The sequence below is a fragment of the Colossoma macropomum genome, unplaced genomic scaffold (genome assembly GCF_904425465.1).
Source record: "Colossoma macropomum unplaced genomic scaffold, Colossoma_macropomum, whole genome shotgun sequence".
Lineage (NCBI taxonomy): Eukaryota > Metazoa > Chordata > Actinopteri > Characiformes > Serrasalmidae > Colossoma > Colossoma macropomum.
In genome coordinates this window covers 38,224-56,474 of record NW_023494790.1, presented here as the reverse complement: position 1 = coordinate 56,474, position 18,251 = coordinate 38,224, and the positions used below count along the sequence as shown (strand labels likewise).

At 40.9% G+C, this 18,251-nt stretch overlaps 1 protein-coding gene across 2 annotated transcripts; it reads right to left on the bottom strand.

Moving 5' to 3' along the window:
- Positions 1–209: 209 nt before the first annotated feature.
- Positions 210–17,678, bottom strand: LOC118808971 (ornithine aminotransferase, mitochondrial-like). Of its 2 annotated transcripts, XM_036571853.1 has the most exons (10): positions 17,572–17,678; positions 16,237–16,402; positions 12,318–12,542; positions 11,129–11,224; positions 10,341–10,468; positions 9,262–9,384; positions 3,750–3,878; positions 982–1,095; positions 724–868; positions 210–401 (listed from the first exon to the last, which is right to left on the bottom strand). In XM_036571853.1, the coding sequence occupies exons 2-10, from the start codon at positions 16,397–16,399 to the stop codon at positions 241–243; spliced, it is 1,284 nt and encodes a 427-aa protein (XP_036427746.1). In that variant the 5' UTR covers positions 16,400–16,402; positions 17,572–17,678; the 3' UTR covers positions 210–240. The 2 variants fall into 2 exon arrangements, with proteins under 2 accessions (XP_036427746.1, XP_036427745.1); XM_036571852.1 differs by lacking the exon at positions 17,572–17,678 and having other exon boundaries at positions 16,237–16,408.
- Between the last annotated feature and the right edge of the window lie 573 nt (positions 17,679–18,251).

Sequence of the window (18,251 nt, the reverse complement as noted above, 5' to 3'; positions counted from 1 at the left end):
GAAATTTCAAAATCTGTACTTGGTAAATCACTTATCATCCCTCCACTCGTCCAAAACTGTAGAACAGAATATAAAAATGTAGAAACTAGATCTAAACTGAAACACGAAGCCTTTAGCATATAGACTTGTTTTCTGCATGTTAACTTGTATGGTCAGCATTGTATTGAGTCCTCACAGTTGGAGGGAAATGAACAGGGTGTTTTTGTTTGTGGTTGATGGTCAGTAGGATTTTATAACAGTTTAAAATGACAGGATGGTTCGCTGGATGATGTCAACGCACTCGCTGATCTCGTCTTCTTTGATGATGAGGGGCGGGGCCAGTCTGATGATGTCACTACGCAAGGGTTTGGCCAGGAGTCCGTTGTCACGGAGACGCAAACACACTCGAAGGGCGTCGTAGTCTGAAAGATAAATGCAGAGCGAGAGTTTAAGCACAGGAGAACATAAACAGTGCGCTGGTTCAACAAAGTGACAATCAAAGATCTTTCCCTTCCACAAGGTCAAAACTTCAGTAACAGAACACACACCAGCCTCTTTAAAAACAGAAAAGTCCGAAGGGTCCAAATTTACTTGGGAAAAGCTTGTTCCACTAATTTCCACTAAAAATGTATTAATGCTATAAAGAGTTTTTCATTATAAATCAGTTATTATTTTCAAAAGCTAGTTATATCAAAAGTTGTGCTGTGGCACCATTTTCAGCTGAGACTTTAAGCAGAGTCGTACCTTTAGTCTCCTTGATGACGATGGCGTTCATCAGACCTTTCCCCCGCACTGTCGTCACTAATTCTTTGGACAGTCTGTTCAGCCCTGCTCTCAGAATATTTCCCATTTTCTCAGCATTCTCTGCCAGTTTCTCCTCCTCTAGAACCTAATCAGATCATATCAGACCCACACACACCATTATCAAACAGTGGACAGATGGGTAAATGGACGGAAACAGCATAAACATCTCTGCATCAATGGAAGGATGGAAGGACAAACCTCCAGGGCAGCAATGGTGACTCTGCAGGCCAGAGGGTTTCCTCCGTAGGTGGAGCAATGCTCTCCTGGTTTAACTGTCAGCATCACCTCGTCATCACAGAGCACTGCAGACACCTGAAAAACAATCGGCAGTAACACCGCTGATTCGCAAAGAGCAGAGTTACACTGCTGACATGCACAGGGCAGAGATACATCATTGACTCGCAAAGGGTAGAGTTACACCGCTGACCCTTAAAGGGTAGAGTCACATCAATAATCCGCAAAGGGCAGAGTTACACTGCTGACACAAACAGAGTGGAGTTACACCGATGACCCGCAAAGAACAGAGTTACACCACTGACCCATAAAAGGCAGAGTTACACTGCTGACCCACAAAGAGCAGAGTTACAACACTGACCTACAAAGGGCAGAGTTACAGTACTGTTAACCTACAGACACACAAATAGGAAAGTTACACTGCTGACATGCAAACAAAGAATTGCACCACAGACACACAAATGACAAATTTACACCAACAAATTCATCAAATAAATAGAAATTGTGCACAAAAATCTGCAGAAAAATGCTACATCTAACTTAGTTCCCTCTAGAGCATGTGTTAACTTAATAATAAATAATAAAACAGAATTTATCCAGGGGTATTCAAACTTTTAAACATTTAAACATGTCTGTAAGTGTAATTTTATATCTCTCTCTCTCTCTATATATATATATATATATATATATATATAGAGAGAGAGAGAGAGAGAGAGATTGATAGATAGATAGATAGATAGATAGATAGATAGATAGATAGATAGGGCTGAAAGCAGTAAAATGGTGAGTACAGAAACTCACAGACAGGAACTACAGATTTAGATTAGGGGTTTTCCCTCAGGTAAATCTGTTCACTGAGACAGTCGTGCAGCACAGGAAGTGGGAAACACCACGGGGTGCAACACATAACGGAACAAGCTCTTCTAGAAGCTCCTCTAAGCTTAGATTAGTGTTCCACTACTCCTGTCTACAACAAACCCTCACACTCAACTCTGCACTCATCGTCTCTGGCCTTTTGATCCTGAGGTTGTGTACATATACAATAAGTACAGACATGTGAGCAAACTGTGGATATTACAGTTATAATCTCACAAAAATACTGAGCAAAAGCTTCTTTATCTTGGCATAAATACAGAAAAATGTGACAAGAATTTGTTGGTTAGAAAAATACAGTTTAGGTTCCTAATTTCTTGTTGCACTCTAGCCATGGATTGCATTTCAGTGCCTGACCTCACAAATGTCCTTTTGGCTAAATGTGCAAATTCCCACAGACACACTCCACAATCTTGTGGAAAGCTTCTCAGAAGAGTGGATGCTGTTATAACCACAAAGGCCAACTCCATATTAATGCTGCTGGTTTTGGAATGGGATGTTTAACGAGCTCATACAGGTGTGATGATCAGACTTTTACTCTGTTAACACATTACCCTTGTTTAGCCTTCTGCTCCTTGTGGGGTAGTGCATGGTGATGTTCAGCTGCAGTGCAATGCTGTGATATAAATGACTCCATGACTGTAGCCCACCATTTTAGCTGGCAAGTTCCTTTGATGGCTGTCTTCAGAGAAGTTCCAGCTACTGCAATCATGAACTTATTTAACTCCAAAGTACACTGAGCTAGAAGTATCATTTACAAGCTAAACAACTGATGCTAACAATATCATGGGAAAAATCAACAAGCAGCAAACTAACAAAAGCAACAGCATAGTGGAGCTCCAGTTCCCCTGAAGACCCTCCACTGTAACAAGAATCCACAAGCTATATGAACGAGAGCTACAATCACACAGAAGTTAGTCAGAACATGCAGCCCCTGTTGCTCTCACTAGTTGAGTGAGATAAAGTGATAAAAATAGGAAACTGCGTTCACTCTGAGGAAATCATCACACATACATCATCTAAACCGCTTATCCTTCTGGGTCACGGTGGGGTGCTGGAGCCTATCCCAGCTGTCATTGGGCGGAAGGCAGGATACACCCTGGACAGGTCGCCAGTCCATCGCAGGGCAGACAGACATACACACACATTCACACCTAGGGGCAATTTAGCATTTCCAATCAGCCTGACTGCATGTTTTTGGACTGTGGGAGGAAACCCACACAGAAATGAAGTTCACACATCCTCTACAGATGACATACATTTGCACATTGAAAACAATTACTGCTTATTTGCTGAATTGAACATATATAAATTGGGGAAATAAAATATGGCCTGTGTGAAAGTTAGAGTGTTTTCCCAATATGTTAAATTTGCAATATGTGTAAATAAACTTTGCCATATTTAATTGTGTTCTCTGTTACGTAATGTAACTGTCCTAACTTCTTAGCTACTTAATCCAGTCCGGTACAGTGACTGCATTACTGCAGCCACCTGTCCCAGCCTGCGACTGATCTCCCGATCCCTCTTCCCATCACTCGTGAACAAGACCCCTAGATACTTAAACTCCTCCATTTGGGACAGGTCCTCTCCTCTTAGCCGGAGTGGTATGCCATCCTTTTCCAGGCCTTAAGAAACAGAACTACATAATAATTTTATACTGTTCCTTTTATAATATGCCTTTGAGGTTTTCTTCTATCCAAAGAAAGTTTGGTGTAGAAGCCTCCAGGTACACAGGAGCTCTTCCCAGAAGCACCAAATGTGGCTGTGTATTCATTTCAGTGAGGATCAACACTTCCAGACATTTCCAAGAACTGTCGAGAGAATGTGTGTGTGTGTGTGTGTGTGTGTGCGCCACTCACTGGATAGACTCCTCCAGCCAGAGCTTTTCCCAGAACCACCAGGTCCGGCCGCACAGCCTCATGGTCCACAGCCAGCCTGCGGCCCGTACGAGCCAAACCCGTCTGCACCTCATCAGCAATGAACAGAACCTGTAATGCACACAAACACGAATGTCAATCACAAGAAACATTCGCCTCAGATTTACTCCACAAATACCAGTGCAGAAATAAAAGACTTATAAAGTTTTTAATAAAGTTTGTTTCACTTATAAAGTTTGTTTGGGTTTAATTATCAGAAACAGTCATAAATCTTTTTTACATGATCATGTTTCCACCTCTCTTTATCCCTTTAGATTGAATTTACATTTACATTGTACTTAATTAGTTCAAACTGCTGAGATAAAAGTTAAATATATACAAAATTATCAAATTAGAGTTCCTTCACTTTAGAGCAGGAAGTGAGGCTGCATCCCTGTCCATCATGGCCACATGGTGAGCAGTTTGATCCCATTGTTTTGAAGTAAATGTGTCCCAAAGTTTAAAAATCAGTGTGGAACATTAAGAATCGTCACTACTGAAACACATATTTTCTGCAAGTAAACTTTGTGTTTTAATTAGAAATATTATAATTTTATGTGTGTGTCACTTCCAAAACCGACACTACTGAAACCTCTGGTAAAGTCTGGGTGGTGTTATGATTGTTCTAGTAGTAAGTTAATGTTAATGGTTTTCTTTAATAAAATAAACATAATTAGGGTACAAGATTAATCAAAGCAAAAGCAAAATCCCCTTAAAGAAATAAAGCAGTATTTTACTACAAATGTAGTCAATCAGATGAGACATGTTTGGTATCGGAAGCTTCTGTAGTTAGTTCACTGGAGGTACAAGGCTTACAAAAGTTTGGGCACCTGCAGCAAAATTAAAGAAAGTGTTGATTTTCTGAATGTGTAAATAAGTTAACACCTCCTCTACAGACAACACACTTTATAACAGAGTTACTGTTTATTTGTTGAATTTAACATTTTGAGGGAAAAAGACATAAAACGTGCTATGTACCCAAATTTTGCACAGGTTTTATTTCTTTACACTATGATAAATTAAGCACATAAACAGTAATTGTGCATTGAAATTTATAGACACATGGCATATTTAGGGCGGCATGGTGGCGCAGTGGGTAGTGCTGTCGCCTCACAGCAAGAATGGCCTGGGTTCGATTCCCGGCTGGGCGACCAGGGTCGTTTCTGTGTGGAGTTTGCCTGTTCTCCCCGTGTCTGTGTGGGTTTCCTCCGGGTACTCCGGTTTCTCCGGGTACTCCCACAGTCCAAAAACATGCAGTCAGGCTGATTGGACATGCTAAATTGCCCCTAGGTGTGAATGTGTATGTCTGTCTGTCTGCCCAGCGATGGACTGGCGACCTGTCCAGGGTGTATCCTGCCTTCCGCCCAATGACAGCTGGGATAGGCTCCAGCACCCCACCGCGACCCAGAAGGATAAGCGGTTTGGATGATGGATGGCATATTTAGAGTGTGTCCCTGTAGAGGATGTATTAACATATTTGCAATTAGAAAATCAACAAAACATCATTTGACTGGGGGTGCCCAAACTTTTGCAAAACACTATAGCTAACAAGCAATGGAAGCTTATACTGCACCAATTAGCATCGAGCTAACTGCATGCCTAAGTCATCACTCACTCAACTCAAACCATGTTGAGTTATTCAGTATCTCTTAAAGTCTTGATTATGTGGTTTCTTGGACACAGTTATTTATAAACAAGGGCAAATGGAAAATATTACAGATTTATTTAGCCAAATATGACTTAAGGGTCTGTATACTGCATTTTATTCCATTTTGTGAATTCAAAATTAGCTGTTTTGCAGCTTAGTTTTCATATATGGTGCTATGTCCTGGCCTCTTGCTAGGTCACCCCAGCCACTAGTGGGAGAAAGAGAACAAAGACGGGCTGATTAGGTGTCAGCCACCACGTGTGGTTGCCAGGTACCCAGCCTACACCATGATGGCTCCTGGACTCTCGTCAGGTGCGGGTGCTACCCAGTACTTGGTGGACTGGGAGGGGTATGGGCCGGTGGAGAGATGCTAGGCCCCGGCTCATCAAGGCCTTCTGGAGAAATCATGCAGCAGGTATTAGAGAGTCGGGAGCAGTCCCTTGGGGGTTACTGTAACGTCCCAGTATCCTGCTAGGCCACCCCCAGCCACTAGGGGGAGAAACAGAACCAAGACAGGCTGATTAGGGCTGACTGGTGTCAGCTGTTGAGCTCCCTTTTTATGGAGAGCTAACCCACAACTCACTGCACAGTCTTGAATTCACCATTGCCATGTGCACGGCTCTCTGACTAAGCCGGTACTGGTACTGGTTCTTTCTTGAGTCTTGGGTTTTGTGATCTTCATTCTTTACAGAGTAAATACTTCAATGTAAGAATGAAAAAAAAAACTTTTTAAGTTTTCTAACTCCCAGCCATTAAAAGGAAAAGGGAAACTATCTAAATGAACTAAAAGAAACAAAAAAAGGAGTTTTTGTGTTCATTTTGAAGTATCTAGAGTTTGGGTTTGCCATTGTGTTTAAGCCGACTGTTTTCCCTGAGAACTTCTAATTATTGTTTTTCTTTGCATTTACACTCATTTGCGAGTCCTTCCAAGTCTCTACTGCTCTGCACTTGAGCCCACCCTCTCACACTTGGGTGATAGCTTACCCCATAGTGTTCTGGTTCCTTAACAAGGGGACTGCCAGTTTAATCCCCAAGCAGGGTAAGCCAATCACCCTGTTATAGCAAGGCTGAGCCTGACCATAGATTCAACAGAGCAGTCCCAGGTCAAATAGCTGAGAAATGCCCTAGCCAACAAGGGCTCGGTAGTTGGCCATCATGAGCAGCAAATACTAACACAGCTGCAGGGGCTTGCTGGGACCCTTGCTGAAGCCCATTGGGTTGAACCTCTAGGCTGAACTCAACCTGGCTTCCCCAGAAAGATATGGTGGGGCTCCTGGGTGTTTCTGGTTGTAAGGGGTTTCTCCTACATTGTGAATTAGCCTTTGAGTAGCAGCCCTCAAGGTTGCCCACTGACCAGTCCAAAGTAACTCATTTCATCTTGCTGCTTACAGATCAAGCCCTGGAAAGTGAGTCCACCACATAAAGCTGTCAGAACTGTTTATGGCTGCTTTGCATTGTACGTTTGGCCATGCAGTTTGTGGAGGGGTGGGGCTCGTGTCCTTCAACTAAGGCATGGCAAGTCCTAAGTGGGAGACTATGCCATTGAGTTCCACATTCTGGCCACAGAGAGTGGTTGGAATGCAGAGGCATTAATGGCCACTGGATGTCAGTAGTAAAGTAAAGGGTGAGCTGGCCACCCAAGATGTTCCTGTCTTACTTAAAAAGCTCATTGAACATACCCAAAGCTAGATCCAGCTATGGGTGCACTGTAGGGAACAGGAGTCCATGCGCCTGTGGTACAGGATCCCATCCCCAAGTAATTTAGGGCCTCCATTGCACCCTGTTCCTTCCAATTGGCCGATCAGCCCATACAGTTGGGAAGTATGCACCCTTCTCGCCAGCAACACGATTATCGTATGTGAGAAGGCAAATGTCTCTACTGCAGGCAATCCAAATGGCTGGGCATATCCTCACTGGCACCCTCTCATGGAGGCAAAATTTCAAAAAGTGGCTCTAGGTATTTGTGGACTCTGGGGCAGCAGGTAATATTAATAATGTCATTTTGACCAAGACCCTTAACCTGCACCTAGTCAACTTAGAGTTTTCTGTACCAGTCACTGCCGGTCTGGCAGTCACCATTTTGGGGCAAAGCAGGTAAAACAGCAGACCTCACCTATCACTTGTAGGTCAGCACAAGAAGCAGATTTTTTTGCTGCTAATCCAGGCACCTGAGTTGCAGCTAGTATTAAGTTTCCCCTGGCTACAATGGCACAGTCCATGGCTGGATTGGCTGATCCGGTATTTGGCGGGCTGAGGTCTCAATGTAAAGGGACCTGCACTGGGGAAACCTGTGGTGGCCTCCAATCAGATTGAAACTCAATCAGTCAGCCCTGACTTATCTAAAGTCCTGGCAGACCTCTGTTGGAGGTCTTTAGCAAGCACAAAGCCCAAATCCTGCCCTCTCATATGTCCTGTGACTGTGCCATTGACCTTCTTCCAGGCTCCACCCCTACCCAAGGGAGACTGTTTTCTCTCTCAGGTGCTGAGAGAGCAGCTATGCATGAGTACATCAGGGAGGCACTAGCATTGGGTTTCATCCAGCCATCCACCCGGATTCTTCTTTGTAGAGAAAAAGGATGGCAGCCTTCATCCCTACATTGATTACTGAGGTCTCAATAAAATAACCATCAAGGATCATTACCCCTTACTGCTGATGACTCCAGCTTTTGAGGCACAGCAGCAGGCCTCAGATTTACTAAATTGGACTTGCACAGTGCCTACAACTTCATTAGGGTGCACCAGGTTAATGAGCGGAAGACAGCATTCATTGCCCTGTCAGGCCATTAAAAGTATCCTCATGATGCCTTTCAGGCTAATGAATACACCAGCTGTATTCCAGGATTTCGTTAACAAGGTGCTGTGAGATACCCTGAACCTCTATGCGTTTGTCTACCTTGATGACATCCTCATATACAGCCACTCAATGGACAAGCATGTTGTGCCTGTCCGCTGGGTTCTCCAGCTTCTGCTTGAAAACAGTCTTTACATACTTTACAAGCTGAGGAAATCAATCTTGAAATCAACCTCAGTTGGTCAGCTTTCTCTGGCTAAACCTCCATTATGGAATGGCTGCACCCAACTTCCCTCCTGTCAGTTCTAAGCTTTATTTCGCTTGGTTTATTCAGATCTTAATTATGGTGGCTGCCCTGTTGGGCTGGAGGGAGCAAAACACCCTTTCCTGGTCTCGACGAATCACAAGAACTTGGCCTATATTCAACAGGTCAAGTATCTTAATCCATGCTAGGCCAGGTGGGCATTGTTCTTCAGCCATTTTTGACTTTGTCCTTTCATGTTGGCCAAGGTGAAAGAACACCAAGCCTGATGTCCTCTCCAGACAGTGGGATGCACCTCCTGTTAACCAACCTCCAGAGCCTATAATTTTAGAAGCCCAAATTGTCGTCCCTTTACAGTGGGGACAGGAAACCACCATCCAGGAGGCACTTTGGGCTGAACCAGACCCTGGGGGTGGCTCAACATGGAGAAGGATGTACAAGGCTATGCAGCAGTTTTCCAGGTCTGCACTAAAAACAAGGAGCCCAGAATGGGACTGACAGGCCTGCTCCATCCCCTGCCCATACCATCTTGGCCATGGTCACAGATCTCCTTGGACTTCATCACCAGCTTGCCTGTGTCCCAAGGTGACACAGCGATCATGGTCATGATTGACCAATTTGCCAAGGGCATCTTAAGACATAAACAATGCAAAACCACTTACCAAATCCTAGCACATTATGCAATTGTTCTGGAACCCTTGTGAAGCACACAGCGTTTCTCATACACTGTGTAATGGACAGGTGTTTTACTTACATTTTGTTTGGTGCAGAGCTCTCGGACTTTGGTCAGGTAACCTGGGTCAGGAACCACCACACCTGCATCACCCTGGATGGGCTCCACCATGAACGCAGCCACATTGGGATCCTGCAGGGCTTTCTGTATAAACACACCAATCATTTAACTTCAGCGACTGGACAAGAACCACACAGAAGAGAGAATAAGGCTACATTCACATTACAAAAGCACAACTTTCATGTATTTCACAGTATCAGATGATAAGTTTGTATTAAAAATAATAAAGCATTCAAAAGACAGTGAGCATGTGAGCTTATTCAGATCAGTAAGTGCTTGTTATTGATTTATTTAATCAGAGTAATGATATCTGATTTCAATGCATGCATTTTGCAAAATACCCACTAAAGGATATAAATTGCAGTCAAGTTTTTATCATCAATCAATATCACCAAAACTAAGAATCGACCCTTATGTGGACACTGATATGAGGTAAGCCTCATATCAACTACTGTGAACACACCTGTGCTCTGAAATTATCTGCACACACTTATCAAGTTTAAGCTGCTGCACAAAAAATCTGGTCATACTGTATGTCCACTCTTCTGGGAAGGCTTTACGCTATATGTCGGAACATTGCTGTGAGGATTTGATTGCATTTAGCCACTATGGAGCTCCATCACTCCAGAGAACACAGTTTCCCTGCTCCACAGCCTAATGCTGGGGGCTTCATACCTCTCTAGCCCACACTTGGCATTGGTCATGGTGGCCTTATGCTCATGTGCAGCTGCTTCATTCTGTTGTTCTATTGTTCAATACTTTTCTGTGGAGATTATACAAGCTGTGTGTGCACAATTGAATCAGCAATTAGTACATCTTATGGTAGTTTAATTCACTCATCAGAGGGCTGTCTGGACACTGTTGCATATGTTGGACATGTAGTCTCTAATATTGAAGTCATCCAAGATCTTCAAGCTGAAAAAAATTATAATGTTAATGAAGCCTAGAGTATACACTGGAAACTAAAAGGCAACAATAAGATTAATGAAGGCAACGATAAGGTTAATGAAGGCAATTATAAGATTAATGACCAGTGGTACCTCCAGGGCAGGGATGTTGTTGTAGGGAACCACCTCAAATCCAGGCATGAATGGACCAAAACCTTCGGAACTGCTGGGGTCAGTGCAGCTGGAGATGGCCGCCATCGTCCGCCCCCAGAAATTATCCTCTAAACATAAAGAGAGGAGACAGGAATGGATTAAACCAATCACAGAGAGACCTCCAGAGCATTACAACAAAATACACAGACAATGAGCTGCTTAGCTTAACATACTGTGACAATACTACTATTATATTGTCTATTAAATATCTATTTTAAATATATATATATATTTTACAACTACTGCCACGTTATATACAATAATAAATAAAGAGTATTATAAACTAAAGTAAACATAGTTTAGAAAACACAATAAAAATGAAATGGCAAACAATATTCTATTCTAGTAACTGGCAATTTACAGTAAATGTCAAGCTATCAGCCTCAAGATCTGATCACCACTTTTGAAATATGACACGTTCCTCAATCTTGATGTTGCATCATACTTCATTTCCGAATCATCTATAGCTCCATTCATAATTGTAGACATATTTAACATTTCTTAGTATTTTACAGATTTTGATTTTATATTGCAGAACACATTGATGATTTTTTTTAGCTTTAACATGATAAACAACATTAACAAGTTCCTCTGAAAACAGTAAACTACTTTCAGAAATTAATTATTCCATCTTATGCATATTGCCACTTTTTAATGTACATTCACAATTAAACATTAATTTCATGTAGAATATCTTTAACTCTTCTGTGGTGGAATAAAAGACCTACCTGCAAAGATTATCTTTGCTTGATATTTGGGAACGCCCTTCACATTGTACGCCCATTTTCGTGCCAGCTTGCAGGCCGTCTCTCCACCTTCGACACCTTCAGGATTCAACACAAAAAGAAAACAGAATATCCTTTACACGCTGATTCACCACTAGGCAAAAGGTTAATCCTTACACTGTGGAATGGAACTGGAAGGAACACAATGCAGGTTTGTGCAGAACATTGTGCTGACAAGTGTAATTGCTATGAGGAATTAAAGAGATTGTCCAGTGAAAAGCAAAGCATTTCTAACAGATATGTTTTCATTGGCAGTTTTCCAAATGGACACAAGCTGACAAAAGTATGTTGCATAACTAAAACCAGCAGCAGCAGCCATCATCAAGCCTGAACTTCATATGTACTTTCATCCATATTTATAGATCCATATTTATAGAGTATGCCGTACAGCGGGAGTAAATGGACATAAAACTTTGCATTGGCCTTTCGGACCACCAAAACAATTTGTGAGGTGAGACACTGATGAAGCATGAGAGGGTCCGGCTTGCAATCTCTGTTCTAGTTCATCCCAAAGATGTTGGATGGGGTTGAGGTCAGGGCTCTGTGAGGGTCAGTCAAGTTCTTCCACACCAAACTCCAGTCAGGCCTTTATGGAGCTGCTTTGTGCACTGGGGCTCAGTAATGCTGGAACAGGAAAGGTTCTTCCCCAAACTGTTCCCACAAAGTTGTAAGTGTGCAATTGTCCAAAATGTCTTGGTGCTGAAGCATTAAGATTTCCCTTCACTGGAACTAAGGGTTCTAGACCAACCCCTGAAAAACAGTGCAGTCAGGCAGGTAACGTTCTCCTGGCATTCACCAAACCCAGACTCGTCCATCAGACTGACAGATAGAGAAGCTGATTGGTCACTCCATAGAATATGTTTCCACTGCTCCAGTCCAGTGGCGGCGCTTTACTCCACTCCAGCCGATGCTTGGTATTGTGCATTTTGATCTTAGGCTTGTGTGCAGCTGCTCAGCCATGGAAACCCATTTCTTGAAGCTTCTACTTTTGCTGATGTTGCTTCCAGAGGCAATTTGGAACTCTTTAGTGATTCAACAGAGGATCGGCACTGTGCACTTCAGGACTCACCGGCCCAATCTGAAATTTCAATTTGAAAGAGGCACATTTTTCATCAGAGGAGGTTCTACTCACCTGTGTTCATGGGCAGGACTTTGTCATATCCAAACAGATTGGTGATGTACTCCTCATACACACCCAGGACGTCATTATAGAAGGCTCTGGAGGAGATGGTCAGTTTGGAGGCCTGGGTGTTGAGGGCAGCAATGATTTTGGGGTGGCAGTGGCCTTGGTTAACTGTGCTGTATGCACTGAGGAAGTCATAATACCTACGACCCTCTAAGTCCCACATGTGGATGCCTGAAAAAGACAAAAATCATAACATAACATTTGCAATGTTCAGCTTATTTCTGTTCTATTTAACATGAAGACTAACACTAGTGATTTCTTGCTAGCCAGCATGGTCATTAGATTTGGTGCACAAAGAGATCCTGGCTCATTGGCCACAATTCTATCTACCAAATGACTTCAATTCTACACTGTAAAATGGTGTCTTGTCCAGTGAAATGATCTTAAATCTAGTGACATATCTAATATTTCCCATTTTGAGATGTTTTTACTTTTTTGTGCATTTATTTAAAGATTGTGTGTACTGTCTTTTTGTCACTGGTGTTACCTTACTCCTTTGGCACTATTAAAGGCTTTTATGAAATATTATTTCCCAATCTTCTCAGCACATGTAGTCAGAATTACAAAAGAATAATGATAATGCAACAAACCAGGAGATTATTCTTTCATCTGTTTTAATTAGGTCTGTTAAAAATGTGACTCAATGATGTTTTTTTCACTTGCACAACCATATATTTGTTATAACAGGGAAAATATTTAAAAAAACAGTTATAAACAAGTAATGATGAAATGCCTTAAATCTGAACTTTTGAATGTAGCAAAAGTCTATTAATATAAAATTATTGTCATGTCATATGTGACACATTTTTGTTTAATGTGACAGAAAAAACACAGTAACACCAGCGACAAAATGAAACACGAGTGACATACATAAGACCAAAGGTCCCCCAAATCTAATTAAGAAAGTGAGAATAAACTGTGACTCTGGCATAAAATCAAAGGTTATCACTGATACTTAATGAAAGCACTTAGTAGAAGACGTAAGTCATGAACAACAGTTTAAAATACGTAACTTTATTAGAAAACAACTAAACCTGTCCAACTCAGTACATTGTCTAAACTGCACTTCTCCGCTACTATTTTATGTCATGCTATGTTACCAGGTTATGATTAAGAAGAGTAAAGTGGAACTGTCCCCATTTTTCATTGTATGGTTAGATCAATTTCAAACCTTCCATTTTTAAGTAAAATTTTAGCAAGAATTGTTTTCAGAGAATTAAATGTGTATCAAACATCAAACAAGTTATATAAGAAGTTTCAATCAGGTTTTCATTAGAACCATAGTACAGAGACCGCACTGATTCGCGTTATGAATGACCTCTGGCTCAGCGCTGATGCACAAAATCCTTCTTTTCTGGTCTCACTGGATCTTAGTGCAGCTTTTGATACCGTTGATCACAAGATTCTAATACACTATCTTGAATGCTGGGTCGCCTCTCAGGAACAGTTTTAGAATGGTTTAAATCATATTTAGGTGATAAAGAATTCATGGTGTCAATGGGAAATCATTCATCAAAAAATGTAACATTTCTTGTGGAGTCCCTCAAGGTTCAGTTTTAGGGCCTTTGCTTTTCTCTTTGTACATTTCCTCTGGGTGATGTCATTAGGAAACAAGAGAGCAGTTTTCAAAAGTTTGCTGATGACACCCAGTTATACATTTCTATTCCTTCTGATGATCAAGACTCTGTAGACAGACCGACCAGCTGTGTGTCAGATATTTCTTGGATACTTCTTTACAACTCAATCATGAAAAAACCTTTGCCTTTTCTCTCTCAGAGCGACGCAGAGAAACTTGTTCAAGCATTTGTTACAGCAGAGTTGATCACTGTAATGCTCTTCTTACTAGACTTCCTGAGAAAACAATCCATGCCTCACAACTCATACAAAATGGGGCAGCACACATCCTAACAAAAACAACACAGAAAGATCACATCATATCTTATATTCAACTCTCTTCTACCTTTCACTTAAATCATTTATTCTCTTCCTCTTTTTCGCCAATGTCTCTGGCATAGCCCTGTTTCCTTTTCTGCAAGCACTCTGCTCTGCGTTCAGGACCAGCATCACTCAATTTAGCTAATACAGACCAATAGAGGATTAACAGTGATAAAGAAAAGCTATAATCATGAAATCTGTGTGCTATTTTATGAAAAAGAACTCAATGAACAGCTTTGAATAACGTTTATCTATACACAGGAGTCACTGGTGTTACTGATCCTCATTGGTGTTCCACATAATAAAGGAACACCAGAGACATTTTAATGAACAATGCATTTAATAAAATGGCGGCTGCAGAGCATCAAACCACATGTTGTCATTCATGGAATATCCACTAAAATATGGAATTTAATCCATTTGTATTCTATTTTTTTCACAGTTACCTCAGAATAAAGTCGGTCACACCAGTGACTTCAGCTAAAAGCTTCATATGAAATCATGAGCTAAATGAGAAAATCTCTGATAACTGAAAGACACAGTGGACTCACCATGAGCTTTTCTTCATAGATCCTCAGAAAACAGGTAAAAGGAAGTCAAGTGATGTCATCAGTGTGACTTTTATTTCAGAATAAGAGATTTTTTGTTACGCGGTAACACCAGTGACACGACTCCTGGGGACAACAACTTTCAAAATTGCAGAAAAATGTTTTTACCTCAAAATATGGCCTCAGCCTTCACACATGACTGTGGGGACGAGCTCTTCTGTGGTGTTTGGAATTCTATATGATTAATTTAAAAACCAATATTGCTAAACTGATGACTCAAGGACGTGTAATTGTTAAAATAACCTATAGTTTTATTTTAAAATATAAATAAATTGTAACCCTAATGTGTTTTTCAAGTGTAATTTATCTGTAAAATTGATGTTTCTGTAGAAATAGGATTATTTACCTTATTTTCAGACATTTTTTTACTTGTTTTAAGTCATTTTATTAGGTAAAATTATCTCACTATTATTTGCAGATAATTTTGCTGGTTTCAAGCACATTTCTTAAAACAAGCAAACCTATCTGCCAATACAGTGAGATAATTTTACTTAATAAAATGACTTAAAGCAAGTAAAAATATCTGAAAATAAGGGAAATTACCTCAACAGGAGAAATATTATTGACTATTGATTTATTGACTATTGTAAGGGCCCAGCCTGTGCCGCCAGCCACCAGCAGAGGGCGATGGCAGCGAGGCACCACAAGTTCAGGGAACTCCAATTCCCAGAAGCGCTCAGGCTGATTGGGCCCAACCTGGCACACCTGTGGACTCCTCTACTTAAGACTGTGGCAAACAGCAGCCCTTTGTCACACCTTTGTGGAGGGGTGACCAGTACGGTACTTAGCTCATGTGGGTATTTAAAAGAAAAGGAAAAAACAAAAAGGAAAGAGGGCTGGAAAAACAAAAGAAAAATCACCCCAAAACTACTTAAAAGCCAAAAAGAAGGCTTGAACAAGAAATGGCTCCAAGCCAAAGTGTTTGTTCCACAAAGAGCAAATAGAGGAAGTCACAGAGGAAGTGTCTTTTGTTTTGTTTTTTTTTGTTGTACTGGGAAGCTCTTGCATATATGCATTTAAGCTTTATTCTATATACAGTCACATGCAAAAATCTGAGTATGCCAATAAGGTCAAATTTACATGTTGATTTTTCTATGTGAAGTGTTCAAAACATCCTCTACAGAGAACAAACCTATTTTTTCTGTAAATTTTACTGCACTATTTCTATTTATTTTGTGAGAAATAAAGAAAATATACAATGTGCCATAACTTTTGCACAGGTCACCTGGATTTTTAACGCTTACAGTGTTAAACTCCTTGATTGGACTGTACGGTATGAAAAGTTAGTGAGTGTCCGGCTGGTGTGTGGAGTCTGTACTGACCCTCTCCTCTCTCCAGGACCACGGGCAGCGGGTGGTAGTTGTGCGCTCCGTATCGATTCTCGCGAGCGTACACTTCCTCTGAGGTGGCTGTCCGCGTCCCAGACTGCACTGCACGGCTCAGGGTGGGGACAGCCCAGGCCAGGCAGGTCAGACGAGTCAACATGTCCTGCATTATTACACATAAAGAGGAGAGAACATGTTAAACAAGTGCACCTCCTTTGGCCTGTACGGAAGGAAGTACACCTCCTGCTTAACGGAACTCCACCTAAGAAGACAACGATTGGCTCATGATCTGCTGAATGTTTTAGTTGTATTGGCTCAGTGTTGAAACATCAGGAGGAATTACAAAGTGCTCCATGTAAATGATGCGTATATGAGCAAAATAAAAGAGCAAAATAAAAAAAATGACAGTGCTTTCGTGAGTCTAAGTTCCACTTCTCCCTGATAATTTCCTTCCCTATTGGAAGCTCTTTTCCTATTGGACAGGCTTGACTTTGGGCTTAAGTTACCTGGCTAAACTATGAAATTCTGTTTGTGTGTGTGTGTGTATATATATATATTGTATGAAACATTTTACTGTTATTTAATAATGTTCACTAACAGTGTTGGAAAGTTATGAGTTACAGAAATGTAATCACTTTAATGAAGTGATGTCAGTCAGTTTTTATCCTTTATATTAGGTTAGATTGTCAGATTAGTCATGCCTGTCTTTCTATAAGAGATATAAAACTAATGGATAAAAATCTGAGTGCTGAAGAAGAACAAACTCCACATAGTTTAGAGCCCATGTGACAAACACAAGGTCCACACAATCCTCAACCGTCAACTCAGCAGCTCAGAAACTGAGGCAAAGTCTTAATGAACTTGCAGCAAAGAAAAGTTTCCAGGTGTCGAGTTCAAGCACATAGGTAGGTTTAAAAGACTGAGCTTCTGGGAACATTTAAATTTAGAATATTTCAAGTGTCCATGTAAAATTTCAAGCTCTACTAGTGTGTCTGTATTTTACTGTTCAAGTTTTTGCATATTTTAAATAAACAATGACCAGTTGAGGTTACAGCACAACATTAATTAAAAATGAAAAAACTTTTTTCTCTGGCCCACAGATTTGAGATTTTTAATATGACCTCTTTACTGGTTGAGTTCGACACCCCTGGTTTAGAGAGCAGCAGAGTAACACAGAAGTAATGAGTAGTGAGATCACTACAGGACAAGAAGGACAAGGTAGGAGTTTACAATAAAGTGGACATTGAAGGTATGCAGGCTTTATAAACCAAGTACAGGAACACAATCCAAATATTCATTTAGTTCAGCTCAGAATCTTATGATTGTACTCACCCCAGCTCTCTGCTCCACAGTGATTATAATGACCCGTCAGTAGAGTGTAATTTGTAGAGTTAACATGAAACTATCCACCTTCTCAATGAACAAAGTGAAACTGTTCCGGCATACTTATCCTCAACCACCCTCACCCCCAAACCACCCCCCCACAAAAAACATGGAGTCATAGTGACACGTGGTTGGTACTGATAAATTTAATGTAATCTGACTGACTGGTTTTGCTCTCTGAAAAACAACAACAAGGAGAAGCTTAGTGTTGCACACGTTAAACAGCCAGAAAGAAAGCTTTAGATTGTTAAACTTCTTTTTGTTTAAAATAATCTGAACGTACCCAAAAAACGACATACATTACCATTAAAGTCTCAGGTAACCGTAACCTGAGTAAAATATTAAACATATTTGTGTGATACTGAAATGGAGTACATCCAAGTGTGGAAAAAGAAAACAAACAAAAAACAGGATAAAAAATATGGTAAAACTGAGAAATGTCACGGGTTATAATATTCTAATGAGCACAACTGATTGACAGTCCAACATCCAAGACTGCCACCAACTATGTTTCCTAGTTTAGCTTTCGCTTGGTTGTTAAGCTTAAACTTTAGACAAAATGCTTCAGTCATTTATGAATATTGGAAATTTAAGCAATATTTTGAGATGTTACCCATGAAATCGTGGTG